Source organism: Diadema antillarum, unplaced genomic scaffold (genome assembly GCF_040938485.1).
Source record: "Diadema antillarum isolate AM-2024a unplaced genomic scaffold, OU_Dant_1.0 scf00000109, whole genome shotgun sequence".
Taxonomy (NCBI): Eukaryota; Metazoa; Echinodermata; class Echinoidea; order Diadematoida; family Diadematidae; genus Diadema; species Diadema antillarum.
This window is the reverse complement of record NW_027270998.1, coordinates 1,320,467-1,339,955: the sequence shown is the minus strand read 5'-3', so window position 1 is coordinate 1,339,955 and position 19,489 is coordinate 1,320,467. Positions and strand designations below refer to the sequence as shown.

At 37.5% G+C, this 19,489-nt stretch overlaps 1 protein-coding gene across 1 annotated transcript in view; it reads left to right on the top strand.

The window, feature by feature from the left end:
* Positions 1 to 10,255, top strand: part of LOC139719382 (adipocyte plasma membrane-associated protein-like) — a 28,436-nt gene extending 18,181 nt beyond the window's left edge. The window contains exons 7-10 of the mRNA XM_071630800.1: positions 5,022 to 5,196; positions 7,030 to 7,164; positions 8,496 to 8,688; positions 9,937 to 10,255. Coding sequence (XP_071486901.1) covers positions 5,022 to 5,196; positions 7,030 to 7,164; positions 8,496 to 8,688; positions 9,937 to 10,140 — 707 coding nt within the window. The 3' untranslated portion in view covers positions 10,141 to 10,255. The remainder of the gene's footprint in view (positions 1 to 5,021; positions 5,197 to 7,029; positions 7,165 to 8,495; positions 8,689 to 9,936) is intronic.
* Positions 10,256 to 19,489: the final 9,234 nt, after the last annotated feature.

Genomic DNA, 19,489 nt, shown 5'->3' with positions numbered 1-19,489 from the left:
AAGGCATAAGAAAATAGTGCACATCAATATGTCTTCAAAATGTTTACACTGTTTCCATATGCTTGCCTTTTTCATTCTTCCAGGAAGTACTGTTTTAACTGCTCATATGTGGTCGACACAGAACATCCGCAGTCACAGTCCTTCATCCTTCTTATTGGAGAAAGCAAATCATACCCTCTTCAGGTACATGTATCTGCAGTTGTGGAGCACAGGGCACAATCCTCAAGGCATTGTGGGTGCAGCTGATCTTGTCTTCAAGTTGATCTTCGTTCTAAATCGCAACTGCTGGCCACATTGCATGGCAGTGAGACCATTTTAAAAGGGACTCCTGTACAAACAAGGAGGGTTTGTAACTTTGGCATCCATCCCTTATTTTCGAAATTTGCCGAGTCAACCATAATGCAACCATTTATTTATCATCTCCACCCTTCCCGTATCAAGTCTGCATAATCAACAGCATTGTTATAGGGAAATAGGCACTGACCTTTAATTGTGGTTTCCTCATAACAGTGACCATTTTATTTCACAAGCCATTTGCCATATGGATATTGTTGTATTTTAACTATACACCTGTACCATGTATGAATGATAAGGTACATGTATATTGATACTATTAGTGGTCAATGCTTCTTTGAAACATGTATTCACTTCTCAAGGAGTTTAGTTTTACTTATGATAATGTAGACAAGTATCGAATATGTGAAAAGCTGCTAATTCCATTATTACACACCACGCCCACACATAGTGTGTACAAGTTGACAAGGGATGTATAGAGCACCAAACTGTGACATCGCCATGGAAACTAGTTCTAAATGACCTCACCTGACCCAAATATCTGTCAACGCTATTGTTGCTAACCATGCTTGCACCTGGTTCCAACCCAAGTTACAACAACTCTTGCTTTTTTAGGAGCTGACCTAGAACTTGGCATATGTGGCCACTATTACAGGTAAATGTGGTATGTAATTAATGTGTTGCCATGGTAATGAAAAAAAAATCTATAGAAAATTTAATCAAAATATTGTGGATCAAACTACTTTCAGTCTTTATAATGTGAATGGTAATTTGAAAACACAAGATATAATTGTCTTCAACTGGCATCCTTCATGAATCACTTGAGTAGTGAAGATGTACCCCAAGCAATTTCATCTATGTTCGTAAGAAGTGATCAAGTTCTTCATGATTATCATACAAGGCAGGCTATTGTGTATCACTTCGCAGTTAGAACTCGACTCAGGAAATGTGATGGCATATACATGTACAGGCCCACAACACAAGAATTCTTTGCATTGCTCCCAGGTAGGCCAGTAGCCATCATACTATTCAAACATATGAAATTCCACCTTTCCACTATGCACCTACATAGTACCTGTCACATGTGTGTATTTGACTTTGGAGTATGCATGGATGCAATATTGTATTATGCTGCATGGCAATGAGTAAAATAATTAGCAGTAGAGCAAGCACTTTATAGTGTACGTACCTGAAGCATGCTACAACAGATTTTTGAAAGCTTCGAGTTTATCTTGAAACCCAAATCTATAAATGTTGACATGGCATCGAATATTATCTTCATTACATGAATAACCTGGAACACTCAGTTTGTACTTTCCTTGCATTAAATTAGTATTTGATGTCAGATAACTCATAACAGGTCATTGCATTATATGCGTAATATGTTGCTATTCTGTTTGCTACTTTATTTTGTTATCTGACTAGCTAAATTGAACCATGTAAGCACCTAGGTGCCCATTTTTGTTGTATTCCTTTGCTTATCCTGATTTTCGTATGTTTGTGTTTGTAACTTCAATACATGTCCATATCATTGTAAATCTCAAGCCTCATCCACCTCTATGTATCCGCTCTTTCTTGCTCACTTCATTTGATGAACTCTGTTCTGCTCTTTTCTCTCAATCCTATTCTCTCCTATATTTTCCCTCTCCTACATGTATATACGCGTATCCGAGTAATTGTCCCAGTGGGCAATTACCCCCTGGCTAAATACTGGTTAGTGGTAAGGTAAGAGTAAAGATTAGAGTTAGGATTAGGTTCAGGATTAGGATTTGGATTAGGGCCAGGGGAAGGGGCCGGGGTAATTGCCCAGGGGGTAATTGCCCTAGACCCATGTACATGTAATACAAGTACTTTTTGTATCTTATTAATTAGAAAGATTGGTCCTTATGAGGTTTGAAAGATGAAATGTAAACGACTGATTTGTTTTATGTTGTAAAGTATGCATTTCTGCTAGGAATTTGCACTAAATTAATTCTTTTTTTTTTTCAGATGTAGGAGATGAGAATAATATGCTTGTAGAAAATTGGTCCAAGATCCAAATTACATTGGTGTTAATTATCATACATGTACTTCAATCATTCATAAAATCCAGTACCATACTACCATTACTGTATTGTTGTGACAACTCATGTGTATCCATTCAGATTTACAAAGTTGCTCATACAATGTCAGATCTTGTGAATTTTCATTTTATATGTGAATGTGCTATATTACTTCCTTTCGCAAATGTTAACAGTATAATGTATACACTGTACTTTATTTCTGCAACAGACTGCCATATTAGATCACATCAAATGAGATTGTATGTTGCAATGTTACAATTGTCCTGAATTAGTGTCTCAAGTGCTAAATTTGACATGTGTGGTTTGTATTAGTGTATGTACATTGTTTGATGTGTATTTCGAGTGATGTTTGTCATTTACCGACATAAGTTGGTTAAAATTCCCGTTAACTATTGTTTTCATTCGGTGGTTAAATCAATTGAAGAAAAGATTTAGTGCAATTCCACAAAACTTGCTTAAGATAAAACTGACCTCAGTTGGCTTTTGGTAATCACTTTACCCAACAGTTGTGTGGTTCACTTGGAAATCGACTGTCTGTTTAAGTGTTAACATGCTATCCAGATTTCTGAAAGCGTAGATTTGATGGTGTAATACAGATGTATGAATTTGAAATCCAAACTGAGATTGTGTGTGTGTGTGTGTGTGTGTGTAGTTTTTGTTCTTGTTTGTTTGTTTGTTTGTTTGTTTTTCTAAGAGGATGCAAAACTGCCATTGATTTCTTCCCCATGCATAATATGAAACACATGTTGTGGAGAGTGAAAATGCTACTCTTGTTTTTCCATAGCTGGGAGTACAGTATGTTGGCGAGTTTATTATGGGCCGTTTGTGGATTACATTATACTCTACATATGTAGATCTAGTAGGTTTGAGTAGGAGAGAGAATGGTAGGCATATTACCTAAAACATCCCCTCACCTTTGTAACTACACTTCCAGAAAGAGCGTGAACTGTGACAGATATCAAATCAAACATTACCATTTCATCCGTATAGAGTTCATCGGTAATAATGATAATAATAATACAGTATACATTTAATGTGCCAATTCCACATGACTAACGTGCTCAAGGCGCAGTAGGAAAAGTGAGTTATGAAGTACAAAAATCATTACACAAACATGCACATGAAAATGAATGACACAATCATGATGATTAAAAAATACCGGTATACTGTACTATTCTATGGTAAAAGATTGGAATGACAAGTAAAGAAGTATGTTGCTGGTTTTTTTTTTTTTTTTAAAGAGCTCATCTTTCATACAGTTGACTACTTTGCCGACACCAGAAAAAAAAATACTAGTCATTTTCTCATTAACACGAAACAAGATAAGATATCATTACTTTGGATGCTGACTAATTTTGTTTAAAAAAAAAAGGAAAATGTGACATTCGCAGATCATATTTGAGATATTGAGGTGTTGGATGTACACATTTTAATGTACCACCTTCTCAGTATATATATGGCAGTGGTCCGATGCAATAATTTCTGCATGCATACCAATATCAGTAACACAAGGAATATTTTGCAGTTTCATCGAACAGTCTGTGTTGAAAGTGTTTTTTTTTTTGGTTTTGGTTTTTTTTTTTGCAAAAAGTTGAAAAGCTGAGATTCCAGTACTGATTGTCCAATAGTCTTCTTGCATGTTACGCATCTTTGATTTACTTGTTTCGTTTTGGAAAAGTGATTTTGTAAATTCTCAGATCCATGGGGAATGTATTCACGGTATACATGTGCATGATAATTATGTAATTGGTTACAAGTAAACTGCAGGTGCCCAAGGGCAACAATCTAATTTGCATATTACGCGCGGCAAACCGCTCCAGTGTGCACAGCGTGCCGCTGCGGCAAAGTTTAGCGGCAAACCGCCGCCGCTGCCGCTGCCGCAAAACCGCTCCAATGTGAACGGCCCTTAATTGTGTGCGCGGTCGTCTTAATGAGCAGGATGTACATCATGAATTTTCTCGTGAGTTCTCTAATGAGGCAATGATATTTTAGAACATTACCTAACGACTTGCTGAGGATCGTATAACAAGACTTGTAGGGTTACAAATTTCAGTTCGTTTCTCTCTCACGCGTTGTTCGCCGTTCATCCGTGTGCCTCGGTTTAACTCTATCTGTAAATTTGATATGATGTCGTAACTTACTAGCTTATGATAACTTATGAATCTGAGACGGAATTTGATGAAAAAGTGTATAAAGAATGACGAGCACAACAAAGTTCTTCTCTTTTTTTCTCTATCGTGATATACTTATGATACAGGGCTTCTTGCCAATAAATGATTATTAATTTTTGACATACATGTACTTGTATCATAATTTTGTGCAACGAAGCTACATTACTGACGATTTGTACTTTTCAGCTTCTTGATTTCAAAATTTTCAACATTATTAAGTAAATATCATGCATCTATAGGTTTCACAATGTGTGTTTATTATTTCGACATTATTATGTAGAATATGGAGGCCCTGTATTGCATTTTTTATTTCCGTGACAATGTGTCTTGTACATTCATATCTTTTTGTTGTTGAAAATGAAATCAAGCGAATGAAATTAAATGAAATACTATGTACATGTATATAACATGACAAGATGAATCACCTTGTATGTAACTCATAGCTAAAACGTGCATTGCTGTAATAATTCTAATTGTCAATCACTTATTAAAGTGAAGCAACCCGTTCAGCTGTTGTCAACGCAGAAGGTTCATGGCGGGCATACCATGAAATTCGCCAATGACTTCGAGAGACTTGCAAACGGCACATTTCTCCTCTCTGACACAAGCTACAAGTGGCATATGACTGAGTACGGCCTCATGGCTTTAGAAAACAAGGCATCCGGAAGGTGAGATAATGACATTTTTGTATATCTCTTATATTCTGCTGTAGCATCTCAACAGATTTTAGATCCTTCCAAGCAACGAATATAATTATGATACTTGTTATATGTACCAGTATATATATACACTCAGCAAAAAAAAGAAAGTAAACACTTTTTCGAGTTTATCTTTCTCATAGACTATTTGGCAAATAATGGTGTTTTATATACCATGTTAAAGGTAATTCAGTTAGCTATAAACCCAATAGGTCAATAAAAAGGGAAACTTTACGCATGAGTGAACACATTCGTTTTTCTCTTTCAAAGCACAAAAGTAAAAATTGCAAAAATGGACAAGTTGTTATTCAAGCGTGTATGCTCTTCCATATAACAGTGAGAGCAAAAGACAAATTCAACACAATAAAAATGCAAATTAATTTGCAAAACTCAACCTATGATATCTATAATGTCTCTGTAACCCTCCAAAGATAAAGAAAGACAAAAAATAATGGAAGAAATTGAAAAATCTTCTGTCAAATTCACAGTCAAAAGACATAAAAGAAAAAGTAATGGTAACAAAGAAGGTTAAGTATGAAGCGTTATTCCAAATTAAGATAATTTGAAATAATATTTGGTTCCTAAATTTGTTTCATGCATCATTAAATTCCTTAATTAAAAGGTGAAATGAAGAAATCCCGTCGATTTTAGTATTATATCACCTTTGCGGCTTGCTCCCCAAGTCATTTAAGGTTTGAATTGACAAAAAACAATCTTATGTTCCACCTTCAGTATCCCCACTTTGTGTTTGTTTTAGGATATAAAGAGAAACGAGTGAACGAAAACTTATTTCTGCTATTTCATTCATGTCTCTCATTGCGTTTAATTGGTATTTTGTCATCATTGCTATCTTGGACTGTTGGAGGGCATTTGCAAATGAATTTCAATATGTCAGTTTTTTGCAATTTTTAATTTTCTGCCTTGGAGGACAAAAATGAATGTGTTCACTCATGCGTAAAGTTTCCCTTTGTATAAACCTACCAGGTTGATAGCCAATTAAATCATCTTTAATATGGTATATGAAACAATGATTTTCATCGAAATCTTCTATGAAAAGTATTAACTGGAAAAAGTGTTTACTTTCTTTTTTTGCTGAGTGTATATATATATCCACATACATATATATATATATATATATATATGCATAGCAATAATAATGTCACAATAGAGGAATGCATTAAAAGCCAATTGCCTTGATTTTAATTCAAAATCCAAATTTTCGGGGGCTTCCCCCTTCGTCAAGGATGACAGTGCTAATGAATTTTCACAGACAACTATATAGCAACTAATATATTATGTATATATATATATATATATATATATCATATATATATATATATATATATATATACAACTAATACATAATCATACCATAATTGTGATGTTATATTATATACAATATTAATATTGCATCTATATGGTATGTATATATTATACGAATGTGTATTATACATGTACTGTATATAATTATATTCATAATGTTATGAATGCATTATATTAACATCATTTTATATAAAACTAAAGAATGATATAAGGCAGTGCAGACAATCATTTCGTGCTATGGAGAAGACGAGCATAACATCATGCAATTCGCTAGATAAGGGGAGGAGAAAAGTTCGTTGAGCTTTGAAGACTTGACGTTGATATTGTGACAAAATGCATGCAACTCTCATTTTATAGTCTTATCCTGGTTTTCAACGTCGGAATTGCCATGATAAGTACCTGCATAAGTCGATTGTAATTAGTAATTTTCGTCGTAGCTGTTTATTACCTCGTTTTTAACTTTATTTTTTATTTCAACAGGTTGCTCTGGTACAACCCGGACAACAAAGAGAGTGGCGTCGTGTACGAAGGGTTGTATTCCCCGAACGGTATTCAGCTCTCTCCCAACGAAGATTTTCTGCTCATCGCGGAATCCATCAGATACCGTGTCATGAAGTAAGCCTTCATTTCCGCCCCCATCATCTTCATGGATTATGGGCAAATTCAAGTCGAGCAGTAATGTGAGCTGTCACGGTGATTTATGAGAAAGAAATGGTTCCCCCTCTGAAGCATGTTCCCTGAATTTGAAAGGGCACTCGCGCAAACACCGGGTTTTGTTGATGTTTTATTGTTGTTGTTGTTGTTGTTGTTGTTTTCATCAAAAGAAGCCAATCATGCCACCCCCCCCCCTTTCATGATACAAACCCTTTTGGGTTGTGCTTTTCCTCAGAGTAGCGGGAAAGACGTAGTCCAAATAGGAAATAACTGGAAAAGTAATCTCTCTAGCATCTGCGGTACAGGAAATGCAGCATTTAACAAGGATTTGACATCAATACTTCGCATCATCTAAATGGAAATCCATCCATCTGACAAATAAAGAAAATGGCGGGGGGGGGGGGGGGGTCAAGGAAGAGCGGTAGCGTAGTCTTGAAGAGAAGCCGGGAGCTATTCCAGTTTGATGTGTACTCAAAAGCTGGCCACTTACAGCATACCTCCTCCTCACATCCGTGGATCCATATCAATCCTGATAATCTGTCGACTGTGCGTTTACGCGTTTCGCCCTTCTCCCGCTCTAAACACCGCTACGTGACATCGATAATGAAAGTCGAGAAGTGTCTCAATCTGTTATACACATTATGTTTGTCTCTTCCTCTGACATGTGGTCTTATACGTGGCACCGCTAATCGAATTTGAAAAAGTGTTTCATTTTATACAATTCATTCAATGTGTACTAGACAAGTTGCCAAGGAAGCAAAGTTGTAAACACCGAGTTTAACAAAAGACCACTCCTTAGAAGATTTTTCCGAGCTATCAAAATCGGAACTTAATCATGTAGGTCTGTTTGGAGCTTCAAAATACGCATATTATAATACATTATAATTCACATTGGTTACCAAGTCTAACAATCTATATGATGAGTTAGAGAAGGCAACGACAGCCACATTAAAAAGGTAAAATGAGTAATAACAATATCAGTGCAAAAGTTGCATGAGTGAATCGACATAGTTATTACAAACAGAGATATAAGGGAGAAAACAGGGAGACGGTTTAAAGTGAAAGCCTTCGTTATTACAGTAGATAAACACTCACTTCGTTCGATAGCTGTTAGAAACTTGATACCACATTTCAGTGTAACATGTTGTCATCGCTCAAGTATAATTTGCAACCCAACATCAAAATGATACTGGCATAAAAAAGTGGGCACTGTCCGTATAAGAAAGGTGTTGAGGGATCATTATCGGGGGTATTCGCACAAAATGGCGCCTATCTCGTTTCACTTTCAACAGATATCACTTGACTGGTCCCAAGAAAGGGACTGCCGAGGTTTTCGTCGACAATCTACCGGGCATGCCCGACAACATAAGTCCCAGCAGCAGTGGCGGATACTGGATTGCCTTTGCGCTGGCAAACTCCCGGATGTTACCGATGAAAATGGATCTACTGGCTCCTCTGCCGTGGCTTAGGAAGATGGTTGCCAAGGTAACCTATATAGGGTTCAATGCGTGGCATTCTTCTCGTCATGAAATAGCCCTCCCCCCCCCCCAAAAAAAAAAAAAAAGAGAGAGAGAGAGTGAGAGAGAGAAAAGAAAGAAAGAAAGAAAGAGTGCAGCAAGGAGAAAGAGCAGAGGCAAAGTGCAATACTGTCAACATGTGCTAAAAATTCAATGGATATTGCTTTTATTACTTGCGTTCGTTCAAGACAATTAAGTATACCCTTGTGGCTGAGGTAATAGTTGATAATGTTCACACAGTAGTAGCATGCCTTCGAAAACATGATTTTTCGCCATGAGAAATAACAATCTTAGCAACATTTTCTGTTTGTTTTCTCTGAGAGTTTTTGATATCTTCCTGTGTTTGTTGGAAAGACTCTAGAATGTGTCTGGGATAACGTGTTATAGGCAAATTGCTTGTAAAGCTTCTCGTGTCTCTTACTATTGGAAAAGACTCTCCATTTCCCAACCTGTACTTTTTCCTCATTTTTTCAGGACACCTTATTAGTTACTCTGGAGGATTTTTTTCTTTTCTTTTTGTTTGTTCATTTAACATTCGTTTCAGAACACACTTAAAAATGCTACATCGACTAACTCTGTTTTCCTTTTCCACACGTTTTCCTCTGAGTGATTACAATAAGGTATAATAACAATTCTTGTGATTATTCCAAATAATCTTCTCAATGGTAATACTGGAAGACGTGAATTTTCCCCGAAAATGAGCAAATGTGACTTTTGTGTATAATTCTAACGTTCGATATCATTGGACATTTAAAGGTAATCATGGGAGCAAAGTAACTTTTCTCCCAAACTCATTCAGCATAATCATAATAGGCGTATATACACGGGACATTAGGCCAAAGGTCAACGCTATCCTCGTCTCATTAGACGCGTCTCATTAGACGGCAAAACCTCATCACATAAATGAAACGTCATGCAATTATTATTATCATTATTATTATTATTATTATTCATTTATTCATTTGTTTACTAATTTATTTATTTATTTGGCATTTCAAACGAAAATACAAACAGAAAATCATAATTACATGATTTAAAGATTGTATGGTGATTCTAGGTGCATATCACTGGTTGTTCTCCAATGTTGTTCTCCAAATCCCCCCTCCCCCCCCCCCCCCCCAAGAAAAAATGGGGGGGGGGGGGCTTGAAAAGTATAGATATATCACATAATTATATTGGTAAGACTAAATGGCGCCATTTCTCTTCTTATTGGCAGCTCGTAGACCCTACACCTCTGGTACCGTACCTGCCACAGTACGGCTTGATCGTTGAGGTAGACCAGATGGGTCGCATTGTACGCAGCCTTCATGACCCGAGCGGAAAAGTGGTGCAGGCGGTGAGCGAGGTGCTCGACACAGGCGACACCCTCTATCTTGGATCCTACTTTTCGCCATTCCTTGTTAAACTGAACATGAAATAAACATTGGAAGTACATCAACAAGTTAACCAACGAACCTGAGTGCAATTCGTTTCACTGTTTTTGTACGGGCCAACTTCCTTCTTTCACACAATCATAGTTTTTCTGCCTGTCATTTTTTTTTATACCCCCGCCAAACGAAGTTTGAAGGGGGTATATAGGAATCAGCGGACGGTCGGGCGGTCGGGCGGTCGGGCGGTCGGGCGGTCGGTCGGGCGGTCGGGCGGTCGGGCGGTCGGTCCGTTGCAAATCTTGCGTCGCGAACTACTTCCTCAGTTTTCAACCGATTCCCATAAAACCTGGCACAGATGTGTGCCTTGGGTTGTAGATGTGCAAGACGTATTTTTTGACAGTACCCAAAAGTACGTTGCCATGGTAACGGCATATTATGGGCAAAAATGGGAACAAATCTTGCGTCGCGAACTCCTCCCACAGTTTTTGATCAATTTTTATGAAATTAGGTACAGATGTTCATCTGAATATGTTAATGTGCAAGACACATATTTCCGCAGTGGCAAAAAGTGCGTTGCCATGGTAACGGCATGTTATTGGTAAAATATAGGGCAAAATGCTTCATGGCAAAACTGCTTCATCAGTGTTCTTCCAATTCTCATGGAATTCATATTGAATGTTTGTCTTAGGATATAGGTCAGCATGACACATTTCTTGACAGTGACAAAAAGTATGTTGCCGTGGTAACAGCTCACATATTATGAGCCAAAATGATGGAAAATTTTGTGTTGCGAACTACTTCCTCAGTTTTTGCCCAATTTCCATGAAACTTGGTACAGATGTGTGCCTTTGGTTGTAGATGTGCAAGACGCATTTTACGACAGTACCCGAAAGTACGTTGCCATGGTAACGGCATATTAATGGCAGAAGATCAAGGAAAGATCTTGCGGATTTAACTACTTCCTCAGTTTTTTGACCAAAGCTTATGAAATGTGGCACACACCTTGATCTTGGTGGGAAGATGTGGAAGACATATTTTTCGGACGTGTCGGAAGCTGCGTTGCCATGGTAACGGCATATAAATGGCAGAAGATCAAGGAAAGATCTTGCGGATTGAACTACTTCCTCTGTATTCGACTGAAGCTCATGAAATGTGGCACACACATTGGTCTTGGTGGGAAGATGTGCAAGACATATTTTTTGGACGTGTCGGAAGCTGCGTTGCCATGGTAACGGCATATTAATGGCGGAAGATCAAGGAAAGATCTTGTGGATTGAACTACTTCCTCAGTTTTTGTCAAAAGCTTATGAAATGTGGCACACACAATAGTCTTGGTGGGAAGATGTGCAAGACATATTTTTCGGACGTGTCGGAAGCTGCGTTGCCATGGTAACGGCATTTAAATGGCAGAAGATCAAGGAAAGATCATTCCTTGGGTAAGACTGTCGTCACGGGGCGGGGGTATTAATCACCTTAAGTGATATTTCTAGTTTTGTCGTGTAATCATTCTCTTTTCATTTTAAGCCACTTTCACTTTAGAGAGTAAATTTACATTGTGTAATGTCAAAATCTAGACAGTCTTTTATTCAAGTCATCTACGTCCATAATAATTAACAATGTTGTGATGTAGTGCTATGAAATGATATTGCAGTTGATGATTTATGAACTTTAATACATTTGTGATACTATCACTCACTGTCAAAATAGTAACTGCGCCAGACATACATTATTAGGTCCTTGTTTATAATGTCTTCATCCCCGTCTGTGTGTGTGTTTTTTTTTTTCATTCTCTCTCTCTAAACGTTATAGATCTATTTTGATAACTTACTGATCTCGCAGCCCACTCTAAACGTGGGCAACGCACGCATCATGAAAGAGGTTAATGAGTTAAACACCTGAGAAATATAAACCATCAGTGCACATAATTATTTCCTGTTTGGATGATTATGTGCGCACCTGTGCACTAGCTATAAATTAAGACTAGCTATAAGTTACAGATTTGTGCAATTCTTCCTTTGTTTCTATGCATGCATGTAATCAAACATCATTGGTTAAGGAAACACTCATTGTTTGTAAGTTTGTGTAATTGTTGCATTGTAAGTGTGGATTCTCATTATCATGGAACGAAATTGAAATAAAGAATACAGTACCTCAAAACCAAAATGTTTGTGTGTATTATCACTGAGGGCAGATTAAGAAATAGTATGAAAAGGGACGAAATATTTCTGCTTGTGTTATACGATACTCTCTAAAAAAATCGAGAGAAAATGTTCACTCTTGAAGGAGTGAATAACAGAAAAGAGTGAATTTAGAGTGAAAGTGTTCATTTTCACTCATTTTGGAGTGACCTCCGGGATCACTCCAAAATCTTCGAGTGATCCCTGAGGTCAATCTAAAATGAGTGACAATGAACATTTTCAGTCAAAATTCACTCCAATTTCACTCTAAATTCATTCTTTTCTGTTATTAACTCCTTCAAGAGTGAACATCTTCATTCAATTTTTTTTAGAGTAGAATGGGAAGTTGTGTTTGTGTTTTTCTCTAAAATATTCAATTCACATTTTGTTAGTGTACTCCTTGACAGGAGTAATTCTGTATATTATATATATATATATATATATATATATATATATATATATATATATCTTTTACGTTCCTTAACATTCAAGTAGAATAATTCGAGTGTAGGTACCTCCTTTGACAGGAGATATCATGCTTCGTATATTCATTCTGGAATATAGCAACAATAAAATCAAGATGAAACAAGAAACAAAAATGCGCATAAAAGGTACTGTATTATCCTCACATCGTGAAGCACAACATGTAAAATACCTAAATATATAAAATACATAAATACCAGCCAATTCAATTTGTACAAAAGTACAGCAATGGAAAGTGTGGACGTGCATAGATCTCCTGCAATGGCACCAGACACACCCACATAAGTCATTATACACACGTGCACGTTCGTCGCGTCAAACAAATTATATGCCAACCTCGTACTATTTCATCGCTGACATATTTTAAGTTCACATGTCAATAATTAATACGCGCTTCGCTTTACTTTCGAACTGACAGAATGTTACCCGATTTCGCGTTTACATTTTTGTGACATACAGTATTATATATATATATATATATATATATATATATATATATGCCTACATACATATATATGCATACGTAGATACACAAGCACACACACACACACACACACGTAAGGGGGGGGGATTCGTGTACAGCCATCGAACCATCTTTGTCGGAATTTGGCCATATCAATTATCACTGGGCGTAATGATAAGGTCTAGACTTTCACGGAGGAAAAAAAAAACTAAATCAGTGTCGGTCAACGACAAAGACGTGCACACAATGATTATACACACACGATCGAAACGTGTGCGGTGGGTCAGGGACTTGGTCAAGGTCCTTGATAAAACGTCACGGAAGTGATCTCTTCTGGTTCGCTAGAACTTTTGTTGAAAAAACCTCTGGATGACCCGACCCGTATGTAGGTATTGAGCGTGTCGTTCATTCAATATTATGGTGACGACTATACTATAGAGCACTATTGTATTGAGAATTGACCGAGAAGGAATGTATTATTATCCACATCTGTTTTTGTTCTCGTGCTATCGTTGTTTTGTGTATAGTTTTTATTTCATTTTTCTGAAAACGTTGAAAGAGTATACAGAGACAGGTATAGAGAAACTGTAATGCTGGTAATTTTGTTTATTGAAAATGCAGCATACCTAAAGACAAAATAAAATGTCACTGACGGATTTTCATTTCTATCTATGATTGGAAAGTATGATGATCGCAAATTGATATTGCGCACTTTTCTTTATTACAGCTCCACTGACTCTCATGTTGTTGTTGTTGTTGTTGTTGTTGTTTTTTTTTTTGGGGGGGGGAGGTTGGTTATTTTTTTTTTCGAATCGTGCATCCTTTTGACGAAAACATTGGGTTCTTCCTTAGTCACCTTTCGGAGTGAGAGGGATCGGTTCATGTTTAAGCAATTCTCTGACGTCTTATCAAAAAATGTATCTAAAAATGGTATGTGATTTGCGTGTCGACTTGTCCTCTTCCGAAACGTCTTGAATAGGAGATAAAATCAAGCCTCGATGGGTTTGTAGGATTTGAATATACCAAAATTCTCAATTAGTGACAAAAATGGTTATTTTTGACTATAAGTAAATTTGTCTGTGAAAATAGGTGACAGTGACATCAAGGAATATAGACCTATATCACTATATCCTTACCCAGATCTTTCTATGTAAAAGAGTGTTGCTGCTCATTATATACAGAACGTGGATGCGAAGACCAACGTTCGTATATAGTCCATCAGTCTTATGACATCATCAACTTGGATTTGGCTGATTTGTCACTTGCTACCTATTATCAAACTATTCATAGGGCAACGCATAGCAGCCTAGCTATATACGGTCTCAGGTTGTCCTTCCGTGAATACGATAAATCCAGTATAATCGGGTCGTATTTACAGCAACTCAGAGTTAAAGTGCATTGCCGCTTTTACGCAAGACTTGATTTTAATATGTATAGTCGTGTCAAACAAACATGTAGCTGAGGTGTCATCGAAATCGGACGCATACATAAAAACACGAATTTTCACAATGTCATGTATTGGTTTCGACCGCAAATGTAATCTATTCATAGTACAGATTATATATAGTGATGGTGTCATCCCCTTGCAAGACCTCAATGACTTAAAGGAAACCTCCGGATGATTTTCAGACTTTTACACAATAATTATGAACACCTATAAATTGCGGATTACACTGGGTACAGAGTTTCAGTATTTGAAGTGATTGGGATGAGGAATAGGAGTGTTCTCAAGATTTATAATAAATCACAATGAATAAGAATGATGACATGCCAGCCTCACAACAAGAATGTATGAGTAGGGGCTCAAGGATGCAGAACAAAAGAAGAAGGCATGCACGTAATTTCTACACAGGTGAACTTGTTAGGCACGCGGTATTGTAAGGAATTTCATTGCTACATTTTTGAAATATGTGAGACTCCTATGTCATCATCTTTGTTCAACGTAATTTGTTTTGAGTGTTCGGAGTATTAATTTCTCTGCTCAGGGACCACAATAAACACAATAAAATAAACAATAAACAATTAAAACACAATATTCAGGGAGTGTTATGTGAGATATTGACATCATTATTCTCATCTTTTTTTCATATGACCTGGTTATGATTGCTACCAATATCACTGCATCGTGATTTACACAATTCTCAACTTTCTGTTTTTCTCATTTCAAGTCTTAATGATACTGCTGTCATATCTGTTTGTGCTGCCCTTTTATCCACTATTATACTCATGGATATAAATTTGAATAGTGAGTATAACATTGCACTTCATTAATCACTGAATGGTTTACATGTTTTATGAATACGGGAATATGCACATGGATTTTGAAACCATTGACAACCATTTGTAATATATACCATAAAATCATTGTATCCTCCCTGCCCGTATAAACGGGGTCATCCCACGAGACCGACACCCACGAGTCATACGGCCCACGAGACCGACATCAATAATAGGTTTATGAGTCATACAGCCCACGAGTTATACGGCTCAGGAGTCATACAGCCCATGAGTTCGACACTACACACAAAAGGCTCATGAGACCGACACTAAGCAAACACAGCCCACGAGACCGACACTAAGCAATAAAGGCTCACGAGACCAACACTAAGCAAAGAAAGCCCACGAGACCGACAGTAGGCAAAGAAGGCCCACGAGACCGACACTAAGCAAAAAAGGCTCACGAGACCGACATTAAGCAAAGAAAGCCCACGAGACCGACAGTATTATAGGCAAAGAAAGCCCACGAGACCGACAGGATAAACAGCGCCATCTACATGTCAATAACCTGTACAGGGTGTTCCATGAACGTAAAAATAACATACTGGCGGGTGTAATTTCGTCACGCTATCAAGTGAAAGATGGTAACCATCTATTATGAACGACATCAAATATGTACTTCTACATACTTCGGGAGGGGGGCAGGTCTGTCAGGGAGCGATATTGTTATCAATTAGAAAAATAGAATTGTATTTTTCATGTCCCTTCCCCACCCCCCCAAAAAAAGAAGACAAAAAACACAAATGAATTAATAAAAGAAGACAAGAACGATGTGTGGATTTATTTTAGAGCTTTGATAATGCCATCGTGCTATTTTTAACATGCTTTTCCAGTTTTTAGCTGGAAGATGGACAGGATGTACTTTTTACCTCTTTTCTCTCTTGATTCACTAGTTACTTAGGTTATATGAGATATCCTACCCTCCTGCTTAGACGTTTTGGAGTAAGATCTATTTGTAATTTTCTCTGTAACTATAATGTAATTCAACTGATTAAAACGTTTTATATCGCAGGGATTCACCTCGATTTGTGGCTTGTGTTATTCTCCTCCAAACAGTACATTTTTTTTTTCGTGAAATACAATAGCTGTTTTCATGGATGCATCTTGTTTTTTTCCGAATCCCTAACGCTACCTTAATAGACGATTACGGTTTTTTTTAATTAATACTAAATCAACACCCTTGCAGGTTTATTGTGGAAAGATCTGTTGGACACTTTTACTGAATTTTGTTCATTTTTTTTTTCACAAACACACACCCACGCAAACACAATTAAAGATCCTGATCATTTCAGGGGATGGGGGCAACTGATGGGGTTACACCCTGGCAACTCTTCTTTTCCATCTCTCATATCTTCTTATGCCATTATCAGGACACCCTATACAATTTAATTCATTGGTCTATAGGTGGCGCTGTTCATCCTGTCGGTCTCGTGGGCCTTCTTTGCTTAGTGTCGGTCTCGTGAACCTCTTTTGCGTAATGTCGGTCTCGTGAGCCTTGTAAGCGCGTAGCGTCGGTCTCGTGGGCCTTTTAAGTGTAGTGTCGGTCTCGTGGGCTTTGTTTGCTTTAGTGTCGGTCTCATGAGCCTTTTGTGCGTAGTGTCGGTCTCGTGAGCCGTATAACTCCTGGGCTTATTTTACTGGATGTCGAACTCGTGGACTTAAATTGCTCAGTGTCGAACTCGTAGGCTGTATAACTGGTGGGCTGTATGACTCGTGAGCTGTATGACTCGTGGGTTGTATGACTTGTGAGCTGTATAACTTGTGGGCTGTATGACTCGTGGGTGTCGGTCTCGTGACGTGCACCCGTATAAACAAGCCCGTATAGGCCGACTTTATGATTCTATCAACTCATGGTTACAGTGTTGTAACGCTGTCAACGGGATCAGTATAATACAGAAAGTTGTCATAATCTTAGTCAGTCACAAGATTGACTGCGCCCATTTCTCCGTTATGATAACAAAACCAATTCCACTTAAAATAGATAAACATGATTTTTCTTGGATGCTGAATGACTATTGAGCTGATAGTGTTCTTTCCACCTATACCAGCTGTATACCATTTATGGTCATTGTGCACTTAATGACCTTCAGATTTCCTTTTTCAGTATTAAATTGTATCACGCGTATACTCTCTAAAAAAAATCGAGTGAAAATTTTCACTCTAAAAAGAGTGAATACAAAAAAGAGTGAATTTCGAGTGAAATTGGAGTGAATTTTGAGTGAAAATGCTCATTTTCACTCATTTTGGAGTGACGTCAGGGATCACTCGAAGATTTTGGAGTGATCCCTGACGTCACTCCAAAATGAGTGAAAAAGACTACATTTTTTAGTACATGTAACTGCTATAGGTAACTAATTGCTTCGTCCCAAGAGCTCACTTAATTAGAAATTGCACTTTGAGTAACTGAGTAAAGATACATGTATACTTAGCTCATCAGGGAGGTGGAAGAGAGTCTTCACCTCCCTGCTTAGCTTCTTTACATCATACAGGGAATGAATCATGAAATTATTCATTATTAATTTGTGTAATCTAATGCCATATACGGATCTGTTGCCTTTGTTGATGAGAATATAAAGAAAATCAAGTGATATAAAATTTTGAAAGAAAATGAAAGAGACGGGCATGGAAAGAAGAGTAATTAAATGAAACAACGTGAAGTGAATATAGAGTTCGTTTGGGCAAAAGGCAAGGACAGACAGATGCAGACCCACAATGCTTTTATTATAAAAGCAGAGACACGCAATCATTGATTTCGAGATCTGATCGATGGTTTTGCTCAGGACAAAGACAGAAAATGGCACAAGCTTGCATTATTGATGACGATATGCATGGGTATAGGCCTACTTCGCAGTTTAGTCGTATCTTTCAGACTTCATGTGGAGTATTTGGCGGCTGTAGCAGCAGGACTATAACATAGCAGCTGTGTGATGAAATAATATTCAGTCGGTAAACAAAGATACCGAGTCGATCCAGCTGGCCAATGTGCGTATCGTTGTTCTTTATTCATTTACTAGTATACGTTGAGTATGATCTGCCTGTATTTTGTCTTGTCTGCCTATTTTCTGTTGTATAACTAAGAGCTCCATGGTTTAGCGTACTAAAGATTAAAAAAATGTATATAAACCAGCATAGCCTACTGCAAATTCGCAGAGTAAAGATATCTTTGATTGCCCGATGGAACGGAAGACAAGAAGAATGCACTAAATATTCATCAAAGCACTTTCTTCTCCGCTTTTTAATTTTTTATTTTTGGCAGCATCAGTTAAAGGAAGAGCCTGTACTGTCATTAGATATCACGACCCTAGAAATGTACCGGTGTTGTTTCTTTGAACGAACTTCATCATCGACAATATTGACACAATTAAAAAGAAACAACGCCTGGGTTAAAGGCTAATGCAGACGTGCTTGAGGAAATAGGTCAATCAATTTCATGACGTCATTACTTCCGTTCTGCGGCTAGAATGTACATAAAGGGGGGGGGGGGGGCGGGGGGAGGCTTTCGAGTGGAGATAGCTATAGAAAGCCATGAGAGCCACTATGAAGATTTCGTGCATGGTCGGAACAAGGTCATAGTGGGGTGGCTTAGTGACAAATATACTGATAATCGTGACACGCCGGACAAAAGTGTCATTTTTTCCTCAGACATTGGTATATATATGAGGATCAAAATTAGGGGGTGCTCCAAGAAATCCGCTAACAGAAAAAATGAGAAAATGCCCTTAATTTGTACATAACAATAATGTCTGAATTCAAAGACTATACACAGGGCATTCGCCAGGTTTCTGTACAATGCAATGCAATGTACATGGTTGCTAGTCTTAAAATTCAGACCCATAATACGACATATTATGTGCATGTTTACAGTAATACACCATTTTTACTGGTTTTCCTATGGTAACAGGTGGTTAGTCTGTGTTGCAGACCTGAGGGAGGTGTGTTGGAATAGTCCAGTTTTCTTAAGCACCTTTTCATTGAATAATTTCATATAATTTCTTGTAA